The sequence below is a fragment of the Drosophila eugracilis genome, unplaced genomic scaffold (genome assembly GCF_018153835.1).
Source record: "Drosophila eugracilis isolate 14026-0451.02 unplaced genomic scaffold, ASM1815383v1 contig_2149, whole genome shotgun sequence".
Lineage (NCBI taxonomy): Eukaryota > Metazoa > Arthropoda > Insecta > Diptera > Drosophilidae > Drosophila > Drosophila eugracilis.
In genome coordinates, this window is record NW_024573032.1 from 232,686 (window position 1) to 245,326 (window position 12,641).

A 12,641-nucleotide genomic window follows, 5' to 3' on the forward strand; every position below is an offset into this window, starting at 1 on the left:
CATCAGCTTCACTCCACTAGCTGCGACTGACTGTGCCGGCTTCACTCCAAAATTCTCGATCTCTAAGTAATTACTGACAATCTTCTCTAGAAGATTATCCTGAGATGGTCTTTCCACTCACCGGTCTATACACCACCCATCCAAGTGCTGTGGCTGCTGCATATGGCCCTTCAGATCCATAGCTTCTGGTTCTGAGGGCTATTCCTAAATGTGCATGATCCAGTCCAATTACGATCCTTGGCGTCGCGTTTTTATACTGCTTTACAGGCAGGCGCGCATTCGCCTTCCCTGCCTTCACATCTTCTCGACGCAAGCTCTGCATCAGAAGGTTCAAATTGGTCACTCCGTACACATTCTTCAGCTTGGCTTGCCCGCTGCACAGATCTGTAGGCTAACCAATTTCGTACGCTCCTTTGCAGATTTTCCGCCAAGCCACTGCTGCCGACTCTCACCTTTCAGGTTCAGACTGCAAATGAGTTCGTCGTCGATGAGCGTGACAGACGATCCCTCGTCCAGCAGTGCGTACGAATCGACCTCCGAATTTTCACAGTACAGCATCACGGGAATAATCAGGAATAGCAGGTGACCTCCAGTCGAATTAACATAACTTAAGTTTCGGTGCTATAAGTCCTGGCGGTCGAATGTCGTTCGCCTCTCGTCCTCCCGCGTCTATAACTGCGGCTGACGTAGGCAGGCTCTTCTTGCTGGAATCCACTGACTGTGGCATTCGTAGCCGTCGGCTGCTGTCACTGTACAACCGCCGGTTTTGACTGCTCCTCTGATCCCTCCTGGGGCCTCCATCTCCGACTGGCGGCCGTCCGGGATATGCAACTGGTTCATGGAGTAGGTAGTGATGCCTAACTCGGCATCCGTAGATGTTGCATCGGCGGCCCTTCTTGCAGAGCCGGTCCGTATGTCCATACTCCAAACATGAAAAACATAACCTCAACTTCCTGGCGAACTCGATCTGTGTCGTAGAAGCGTAGTTGAATTCCTTGCAGTTCTTAATTTCATACTGTCCCTCATATATAGGGCAACATCTGGAGCGGTCTGCATACCGTACTTCCTCGCGAGCAGTATTCGCGTGCAGAACCCTTCGCTTCGGATGCTCTTTGATTCCGTCCGTGACAGAGCACACCAATTTGGCGAATTCATTAAGCCAATCGCTCAGGTTTTCCACTGTCGGATACGGCTGTGTCGTAGCAAGCGCTTCGCTCAGTCCAACTTCTTGCTCACCGGCAGTTTGGGAATCAGCTCCTTCTTTAGGTTTGAGGTTCCCTAGGTGCTGGTTGCCGGTTGTGGTTGGCTGCAGGAACGCTGCCAGTTTGCTCACTTTAGTGGCGAACTGTACGATTATTGTGATGCTGGCCTCTAGAATTGGCTGTACATCGCCCACGCTCTCCAGATGGCTACAGATCAATAGATCCGGACCTCCATAACGGAATCGTAGCTGCTCCATAACAGCTTGCACATTGCCAAGGTGGGTAAGCAGCGGCTTCACTGCTGCTCGGGCTTCGCCCTTCAGGGCTTTCACTTGCCTCTGGTTATCCTCCATATCTGTACACTGGTAAGCTGCCGTTGCCGCCGTGAACGCGCACAGGAATATTGACCATTCCTCTAGCTGACCCTCGAACTCGGCAAAATCCGGCAATCTACGTGGCGTCCATCCACGTATACCCATCGTCGACATTCGAAATAATAGGAGCAATGGTGCAGCTGCCTCCAAATTATGTGTCGGCCCACAACCTAGTTCAGGCTGCGCCGTGGCGGTAACACAAAATGGCAGAGAATAGCTCACTGTTGTTGTTGTATAAGTCCGTGTGACAGGTTGCCCGTTTGCCCAATGGCCGCCAAGCGGTGTATTCGCCGCACCGCTCACTCCATCGCCGCGTGTCCTGATTTCAACGGGATCCCTGGTAGCCTCTGCTTGTCCTTCATTTGCTCCGCCTTCACCATCTCCGATTCTAAATGTGCGATCCTTTACATTAGGGCCGCCACAACTACAGTCGTGGAGTCCGTAATCTGCACCGTTGCATCGGGCTTCAGATAACTTGCCGCTTTCCTGGCGGCTGTTCCACTTTCCTTCGGAATCTGTTGCCGTTGCCGATCACCAGCCACCCTCGCAGAGCTGGTCTGGTTGGCAGTTGCTGTGGCTGTGGTGGTCGCAGTGGCGGGAACACCCGAGACATCCAGTCTGGGGCTCCGTCGGGGCGAGTGCTTTTGTGGGCATCATCTCGCAGAGTTCGAATAAAAGATATTATCGCCGCTCGGCCGATCACGAGGAAATGTCTTCGGAACACTAGTCGATATCGCAGTTTGGTTAGCGATATCAAAGACAACAAGAGTGTGTGTTGGAGATAGTGCCTAATCTGAAATACAATTGCTTAGCCGACATACCGCAGTTTCTCTTCCCTCCCTCTGTGATGGCGCAAATCGGTATAGACCGGGCCGCCAATTTTATGCTCGTAAGGCCGATTTAGTGTGACCGAATAATATGACCCTAGAAATCCTCACACAAATAATACTGAATACTAAATTCAACCTTAACTATCGATAGCCCTAATCCGTTACGCGACCCTAGTCTTAGTATTTGAAAGACTGCACTTAGGTCAGCGATAAGTTCTTGCAGAGAGGCCAAAAAGATGATAATGTCGTCTAGGTAAACCAAACAGCACTCAGCGTTAGTGAAATTAATAGCAATATTAATATTCCATTTCTAAAAATTATTATTGTCTCCCTTCATTTATATATAGCCATTCTATAAAACGCGCCATGGGATAAATAAAGCGGCTATAAAGGCGGATGTTGTCAAATCGCTGACCAGTTCAATGTGTATCGCTTTTGTGGAGAGGCAACCAAAGGTGGCAAACGAAGATTTTCATGACGAAAAACCGCGGCTATTTGGTCTTTTATTATTTACAAAAAAACTCAAATTCAAACGCAGTAATCTGGCTCGAAGGACAAATTTATTTTATGTTTATAAATTAAGTGAACTGTATTAATGTTTTATAGGGATTTGACGTTATTTATTGATAAGCGGTTTTAAGCAACTAAGAGTTTTTAATTACTTTAGAATAAATAAATCGAGACAGTTCAATTTCCAAATTTTTATTACAAGTTCAAATCAAAACCAAATTAACTCCGCAACAAAACCACAACGAATGCAAGAAGTACAGCTTTGCTACCAAAATCTTCACGCTGCAGAAGTTCTACAAAAGCTCCCAAAAGAGTATGCGCTGCAAAGTAAGAGTAAAGCGCATGCGAAACTGAGTTAATCAAAACAACCTGGAAACTGCTGATAAGCCCGCTGCTGCTCATCCGTCTTTGTTTTGGCCTTCGGTTTTACAAAATGCGCGTTGCGATAACCGAGCGGTTGCGGGTGTCAAAAAAACGTGCAGAAAAGATAAGGCAGAAAAACGTGATACTTGAATACAAATCTATTGCAATTTCGGCTATGTGTTTGAGCTCACTGCTTTTATGTAGAATGCAATTAGAAAACGATAATAAATGCCCAATCTCTTCCTCAACACTGTTTTTTTTGTTTTTGTTTTGCTTTCCTGAATTTAGTTACACTCTTTTTATTCTCTTTCCTTTGGATGAACTATAAAAAATTCACTTTCGATTTATTTTACAAGAAAATATATATTACAATTTAGCCACCCGTGTAAAAGTGTGTTCTTTTTGTCGATGTCGAGAATGTGTACTGAGCTTAACATTTGTATTCTTTGAATTTGATTCACCAAAAAAATTATTCTTTCCATCACGGTCCGGAGTCACCAGTTATGATAAGTATCCACTGGATGTTCTGTTCGTCTGCCGTTGAAATCTAATCTAATAACTCTTGGTTCGTCATATGACGTTGCGAAACGTAGAATTTTGTCGCTTGAAAGGAGATTGTCAAAAGATCCTTCTTGAAAGTCTCTGAAGATCTTTAAGTTGAATACTGTCACATATGGAACTTCGCCAGCTCCGTTTATGGCGATTCGGTGCTTAATGCAGCTTGGAGAAATGACGCAAGCGATGTATCCAAATGCTGCGAAGATCTTTCAGAAAGATTTCTATGTTGACGATATGTTGAAAGGCGCCGGAAGCGTTGAGAACCTGCCAAGCTTCGAGATGAAGAGTCTCTGGTTTTGCAAAAGGCAGGTTTTGAATTGGCAAAGGGGTTTTCAAACTGGCCAGAGATCTCCGCGTCTGATAGCGCTGTAATGCCATTATTGGCTGACTCAGACGTAACTAAAACTCTTGGATTGGTTACATGGCAAAGATTACTTTCAATTTCGATTGGATGACTCTTTCCTGGATCTTCGTGCGTCAAAACGAAACATACTCTCGGTGACTGCGCGGCTTTTCGATCCATTGGGCCTATTGTGTCCTTTAGTCGCAAAGGCAAAAATGGTTTTACAGGAGCTGTGGGTTTGAAAATTAGATTCGGACGAGTCGCTACCAATGCAGTTACTCTCGTCGTGGGAAGCCTTCAAACGCAACTTTGCTTTAGCTGCCCAAAGCTATGGTACCGCGATTTGTTCACAGCAGGTCCCGATTGAGATATACGGCTTCGCTGACGCTTCCATGCGAGCATATGGAGCGTGCATCTACGCTCGCACTCAAACTGCTGAAGGTTTAAAAGTGTCATTGCTGGCAGCCAAATCAGAAGTCGCTCCCCTTAGCTGTGTGCAGCTCACCTTTCAGCAGATCTCGAACCCAGTAGCGGAAATCCAAGAGTGGTCGGAGAAAGCAATTTGGCGACACGTCCCTACCAGAGAACGGCTAGGGTACACCCAGAGAATGAGTGCACTCGAATCATTTGTGCCTTTTCGGCACTAAGAGTGTGATCGGCACCCTAAAATAAAGGTATGTGTCTTGCACAAGCTCATTTCGAATGTGCACTTGCGCACCCAGTATCCTTTGCACCAAAAATCGGACACACTCATAGCGAATGAAGGAAGTATCTGAGATACCCATATTTTTGGGAAAAGTGAGTCGGGTGTCTTGAAATGATTCGAGTGTCTTCAAATGATTCGAGTGTTTCGGGTGTCTTCAACTGATCTGAGTGTTTTAGGTGTCTTCAGCTGTATTGCATGAGCAGGTCATTGAGGGTAGACCGAATAATTTTACATGAAAGGAAGGATGGAAATCCCAATAATGGTCCCTTAAAACAGGCCAAATATTTTAGGATTTCCGTGTCAGGTCATCTACCTGCTATTCGCAGTGCAATTGACGTATGATCTGTATTCTTATACGCATCTGCAAAAAACGGAAATAAGTTTATAGGTAGATGTCTTGATGAAGACACGGAAAATCTTAAAATAATGGTGTTTTTTTGTTTTTTTAGTCTGTGATTGAAGACTAATCACTTGTAATGATTATAAACTCGTATTTTTTAATATTAGTTACTGAAGATGGCAATAATTTTTATTATTACAAATATACTTTTTTTTAAGATTAAAATTAATCCAAACGGAAAACAAATTATTTTGACTTTTTTAAGGGGCTATATATATGTTAAATTATTGGGATATCCTTCCTTCCTTTCATGTAAAATTATTCGGTCAACCCTCAATGACCTTCTCATGCAATACAGCTGAAGACACCCGAAACACTCAGATCAGTTGAAGACACCCGAAACAATCGAATCATTTGAAGACACGGAAAATCCTAAAATATTGATGCAATGTAAGATTTTTTTTTTGGTTTTTTAAAACTTTGTCATTGAAGACTAATCACTTGTAATGATTATAAACTCTTATTTTTTAATATTAGTTACTGAAGATGGCAATAATTTTTATTATTACAAATATACTGTTTTTTTCTAAGATTAAAATTAATCCAAACGGAAAAGAAATTATTTTGACTTTTTTAAGGGGCTATATTTATGTTAAATTATTGGGATTTCCTTCCTTGCTTTCATGTAAAATTATTCGGTCAACCCTCAATGACCTGCTCATGCAATACAGCTGAAGACACCCGAAGCACTCAGATCAGTTGAAGACACCCGAAACACTCGAATCATTTCAAGACACCCGAATTGTTTCCCAAAAACATGGGTGTCTCAGACACTCCCTTCATTTGCTATGAGTGTGTCGGGTATCTGTGCATTAGAATCATGGGCATAGAATTGAGTGGGTGACAAAAACGCAAACACTCAAAACACACAAAGCGATCTGTGCACTCCGGGTGTGTGCCCCTTTCTTGCTGTTCATGAGTGCGACAAACACTCGAAATGTATGAGTGTGATTCGGGTGCCGAAAAAAGACAACCTTGACGTTCTCTGGTCCCTACGAAAGTAAGCCCAGCGGATATAGTGTCTCGATGATGTGACGTTGAAGAGCTCGTCACGTCTATCTGGTTCGCTTGACCATCGTTTTTACTCGACTCAGAAAGCAATTGGCCTGTAAACTCACATTTCGAACCAGCTTCAGAAGTTGTGTCTATGGAGTTACGCAAGTCGGAGTTAACTCTGATCGCTACAACAGAGCCTTATGTGTTGTTTCAGCAAATAGAGTCCTTTTCGACGCACCTGAAGCTTCTGAGAGTTCTCGTGTGGGTTCCGATTCATTCGAAAGTGTAAGAAAAGTTCATCGAAATCGAAAAGATTGTTGACGACATAGGCTAAATTCGGAAACAGAGACCGATATCGCCGAATATTCAGAAGTTGAATTGAAATGTATAAGTTAACTAAGTTAACCAGACAACGGCAATGACCGATCGTCCGAAAGTTTGCTCCGGCCAAATTGCTGACACAGCGTCTGGCCGGAAGCACGTGCATAGCCGGCAAGCACTACCCATTGGAGTGGCCGCTATGAGTCTCTTTTTATGTTAGCTTTAAGTTCAGTTCAATTTTGATATTCACCGAATAAAGAGCACAAGCTCATTCAATATAACTCCGGCAACCGCCGTTAACATTTTATAATTTACAAACTGACCGAGTCTCTAGGCCAGCAGGTTAAGAATGGCAGTCACCCTTCCATCCTAAACTTCGTAATTCACCACTAGAGGGAAATTACTAACCGGACTTCTGTATCGAGACAGCGGCGAGGGAACCTCCACTGTGAACTTAAATACTTAGAGGGAAATAACTAACCAGACTTCTGCACGGAGACAGCAGCGAGGGAACCTCTACAATAAAAATAACTAATTGGCGCCCACGTTAAATTACCCACTTACGTCGGGGAAATCATGTAAGTGAGCATTTCTGTTCCAAAAAATTTTCCGGAAACTGCATTAGTAAAATATTTAAATACGCTATATTTTCTGCAGCTCAGTATTAGAGTTTCGTGTTAACATTTTTATAAATAAACGTACTCACTAATTGTTTGACAATTTTTATTGGTGTAATCACAAGTGATATTATTTACGTTTTTCATTGTTTGCATTTTTTAAATTTTTTCAATAAATATCTTGGTGCCGAATATTATCGCCAATATAACTACCAGACTACATATTTAATACCCACCCTAGACGCAAAGGAGCCGCCGGGAAATAAATTTATTAATTGTACATTTAATTTACCCCTTATATGTAGCCGTCTTTTTGCTTACACCTAAATTCTTTGTGTTAGCTTCGAAACAATCTTGGGTTTGATTTTGTTTCCATCGCTTACCCACTCCACTACGACACTCGAACTCGACACCACGACGTTTGTATTCCGATTTTATTTAGCTTCGCTTCTTTGTCTTTCAGAACGGCAGCTTAGCCACCACGGGTCTTTATTGTGTCAATTTTTGTTGTTTATATTTTGGTTTGCCATAGAGGAGACCCGGTCCCCGTGATCCCCTTCCCCTTGTCATTACTTGGCAAGGCAACAGCTCAGTTTTTCAACGAGCTCTCGTCCATCGTTACCAAGCGGCATCTCAGCCCCCGCGGCCGCCTCGCCATATCCATGGGCAAGACCGCTTGAGCATGCATTAAATCGCTGGGCCGATTTAGCTTGCACAGCTCCATATGAGCAACCCATTCCAGCAATATAGGAACAACAGGCAGGTCTCCAGCGACTCTGAATCCGAGACCGAAGGGCCGGTAAGAACTTCTACACCGAAGAGTGTAAACGTCGGCACTCCCTCAACCAGAAACATGGCATTTAACCCATAACAAATAAAGGCGGTAGTAGAGGCTGCCGTCAACCATGCCCTACAGGAAGCGGCCATTGACAGCCAGCGCAGGGAGAATGAGTTGCGCCAGACTATTCAACAACTGGCCAACCAAGTGGTGGCGATACAGGTCGCACCCGCCCCAATAGTAGCTCCTCAGATTAAAGTTTATACACATTTCGTAGGAAGTTCACGCCATTATCAGGCGGTCATTATCATTAGATGCAAAGCACAGTGCTTAATTTCGACGCGATTATAAATCGACTCGACTTTACTTATAGTGGCAAGCCTCCTCCAAAGTTATTTGGTTTTGGAATCAGTTTAAAAGCTCATCCGTTGTTTCTATTGCATGGGTCAGGAGAGTTCACTGTGTATAGTGGCTGCGCACGATTCGGCCTCCCGTTCCCCTATGACATTTACTTGATGCCGAGAAAGTGCATCGGCAACGGGATTCTCCTTTCCAGGTTTGTAGTAAATACGTGCGCCAGACTCGTCAATGCCAGCTTTCCACCTTTTGATTTTTGCATTCGGATTGGATTCCGATACTGCGAAAGTTAGTGGCTGATGGTCGGTAAAGATACTAATATCTTTTACCGCGTATAAGTTAACTAAGTTAACCGGGCGACGGCAATGACCGATCGTCCGAAAGCTCGCTCCGGCCAAATTGCTGACACACCGAAGCCGGAAGCTCGTGCATAGCCAGCAAGCACTACCCATTGGAGTGGCCGCTATGAGTCCCTTTTTATGTTAGCTTTAAGTTCAGTTCATTTTGATATCTCAATAAAGACAGAGCCATCGCTCTTGGATTTGAATTCCGGCTCAGCCGCTACACATTTTTTATTATTGGTTGTTGTGCCTTAAGGGCCAACGATAACGGAGGTAGTTCCTCCCTACATAATTCCTAACCAAGAAGGAAGACCGCTAGGCTGACCTGCCCGGCACACCCCTCCCGCTGCCGACACATCGATTGCTGCCGTTAAAATTCCCATCTAAGTCGGGGAAATCATGTAAGTGGGCACTTCTGTTTCAAAAATTTTCCGGCATCTGCATTGGTAAAATATTTAAATACGATATATTTTCTGCAGCACTGTATTAGAGTTTCGTGTTAACATTTTTATAAATAAACGTACTCACTAATTGTTTGACAATTTTTATTGGTGTAATCACAAGTGATATTATTTACGTTTTTCATTGTTTGCATTTTTTAAATTTTTTCAATAAATATCTTGGTGCCGAATATTATCGCCAATATAACTACCAGACTACATATTTAATACCCAGCCTAGACGCAAAGGCGTCGCCGGGAAATAAATTTATTAATTGTACATTTACCCCTTATATGTAGTCGTCTTTTTGCTTACACCTAAATTCTTTGTGTTAGCTTCGAAACAATCTTGGGTTTGATTTTGTTTCCATCGCTTACCCACTCCACTACGACACTCGAACTCGACACCGCGACGTTTGTATTCCGATTTTATTTAGCTTCGCTTCTTTGTCTTTCAGAACGGCAGCTTAGCCACCACGGATCTTTATTGTGTCAATTTTTGTTGTTTATATTTTGGTTTGCCATAGCGGAGACCCGGTCCCCGCGACCCCCTTCCCCTTGTCATTACTTGGCAAGGCAACAGCTCAATTTTTCAACGAGCTCTCGTCCATCGTTACCAAGCGGCATCTCAGCCCCCGCGGCCCCCTCGCCATACCCATGGGCAAGACCGCTTGAGCAGGCATTAAATCGCTGGGCCGATTTAGCTTGCACAGCTCCATATGAGCAAATCATTCCAGCAATATAGGAACAACAGGCAGGTCTCCAGCGACTCTGAATCCGAGACCGAAGGGCCGGCAAGAACTTCTACACCGAAAAATGTAAGCGTCGGCACTCCCTCAGCCAGAAACATGTCATTTAACCTAGATCAAATAAAGGCGGAGGGAAAATGAGTTGCGCCAGACTATTCAACAGCTGGCCAACCAAGTGGCGGCGATACAGGTCGCACCCGCCCCAACAGTAGCTCCTCAAATTAAAGTTTATACACATTTCGTAGGAAGTTCACGCCATTATCAGGCGGTCATTATCATTAGATGCAAAATAAGGGGCTCGGCCGATTCAGTGCTATCCTCATTTGGCACAGTGCTTAATTTCGACGCGATTATACCATGATAGGTATACCTTTGCATCATCATTTGCAAGAAGCCAGAAGAATAGGGAGAAAAAACAATTTCCTAAGGCGCAAGAGCGTCAGCAGGCCGCCCCTCAGGCAAATTCCCAATATAGTGGCTGTAAAAATCCCCATTTTACTAAGCAACACAAGGCACAAGTGCACCCTGCTCCACGCAGCGATAGGCACCGGGGACACGCTCCAGAACCCATGGAAGTGGATCCATCATTGTCTAAGATGATTAACCATCACAAGCCCCGGCATACCAGAATAGGAGGCCGGCGACGTCCGATAGAGCCAACCTACAAAAAAGGCAAAGGGTAAACCACATTGCCCAGAGCGCTGACAAAACTGGTGATACGTACACCACAGCGGCCTCTAGCGCGGCACAAGAAATCGATGACGACGGTATCAACGAGAACGACTCGGATGCCATAAATTTTTTAGGGGAAGATCCCTGCTACCCGTCATCAGACGAAGAGTAGCGGGGATTGACATGAGATTTCTAGTTGATACGGGCGCGGCCAAAAATTTCATCCGACCAAAAAAAAAACCTTCGCAGACCCCAATGAGGCCTTGTCCTACAATACGTCGGTGGTTGCCACCATCAGAACCATTGATAAGACGCCCATTTATGCCAAACTTTACCCATATCCAATGGGGGCAGCTGATTTTGTAAATGGCGAAATCCAAGATCTGCTTAAAAATGGCATCATCCAAAAGTTGAAATCTTCCTACAATAACCCAATATGGGTTGTAGACAAAAAGGGCACCGACGAAACTGGCAGGCGGAAAATGCGTTTGGTATTGGATTTTCGCTAACTAAACGAGAAAACCATACCCGATCGATACCCCATGCCGAACATCTCGATGATATTAGGAAACTTAGGCAAGGCCAAGTATTTCACAACCCTGGACTTGAAGTCTGGTTATCATCAGATTACGCTGGCAGAATGCGACCGTGAAAAGACTTCCTTTTTCGTTAACGGAGGAAAGTACGAGTTTCGCAGAATGCCATTTGGATTAAAAAATGCAGCCAGCATTTTCCAAAGAACAAATTTTGCTATGTCTATGTTGATGATGTTATCGTCTTTTCAGAGGACGAAAACTCCCACATCCGGCACGTGGATTGGGTTCTCAAGAGCCTACACGATGCAAATATGAGGGTATCAACAGAAAAGTCACGATTTTTCAAGAAAAGCGTTAGCTTTTTAGGGTTCATAGTCACCAATAACGGGGCTACCACAGAGCCAGAAAAAATAAAAGCCATTCAGGAATTCCCAGAGCCTAAGAACATATTCGAGGTCAGATCATTCCTTGGCTTGGCCAGCTATTATAGATGCTTCATAAAAGATTTTGCAATCATAGCTCTGCCCATCACTGATCTTTTGAAAGGGGAACTTGGAAGTGTCAGTAGACACAGATCCAGGAACATCCAGGTGCAGTTCAACGAGCCCCAACGGCTGGCTTTCCTAAAACTGCGTAACATTCCGAGGATGTCATCCTCAGATACCCCAGATACTACCAGAAGGCATTTGATCTAACGACAGATGCCTCAGCGTACGGCATTGGCGCAGTCCTATCCCAAGAAGGGAGACCCATAACAATGATCTCTAGGACCTTAAAGGACAGGGAAGTTAACTACGCTACCAATGAAAGGGAGCTATTAGCTATAGTTTGGGCACTGGTCAAATTACGCCACTATTTGTATGCAGTCAAAGATATAAATAACTTTACTGACCACCAACCGTTGACCTTCGCAGTGTCGGAATCCAATCCGAATGCGAAAATCAAGAGATGGAAAGCCCGCATCGACGAGTCCGGCTCTAAAATGTTTTACAAGCCCGGCAAAGATAACCTTGTGGCGGATGCCCTCTCAAGACAGCAACTTAACGTTGTGAAAGAGGAAGAAGCTTTTTCTAGCGCAGCCACAATTCACAGTGAGCTGTCGCTAACCTATACCATTGAAACCACGGACAAGCCTTTGAATTGCTTCCAGAACCAGATAACTCTGGAGGAGGTACGCTTTCCGTTAAAGCGCAGCTTCGTCCTCTTTGGAAACAAGAGGCGGCATGTGATTATCTTTTCCTGCTAAGAGTCATTACTTGATGAACTCGCAGATATAATCGTTCCTAAAGGCGTAAACGCCATTCATTGTGACTTGCACACGCTGGCAATGATAAAGGACGAATTGGTTCGGCAGTTTCCAGCCACCAAATTTTGGCATTGCAAAAACCGTGTAACGGATATTTTTGCAGTTCCTGAGAGACTGGAAATCCTCACCGTCGAGCACAACAGGGCCCACAGATCGGCCCAGGAAAATGTTAAGCAGATACTCTTCGAGTACTACTTTCCAAAGATGGCCAAGCGAGCCACCGAGATTGTAGCTAACTGCAAA

The 12,641-nt window shown here is 44.4% G+C and overlaps 1 protein-coding gene across 1 annotated transcript; it reads right to left on the reverse strand.

Annotated features, from left to right (window-relative positions):
• Positions 1 to 598: 598 nt before the first annotated feature.
• On the reverse strand, positions 599 to 1,681 carry LOC121529958. The gene has a single exon (XM_041818106.1). It carries the CDS (start codon positions 1,679 to 1,681, stop codon positions 599 to 601), a length of 1,083 nt encoding a protein of 360 aa, XP_041674040.1.
• Positions 1,682 to 12,641: the final 10,960 nt, after the last annotated feature.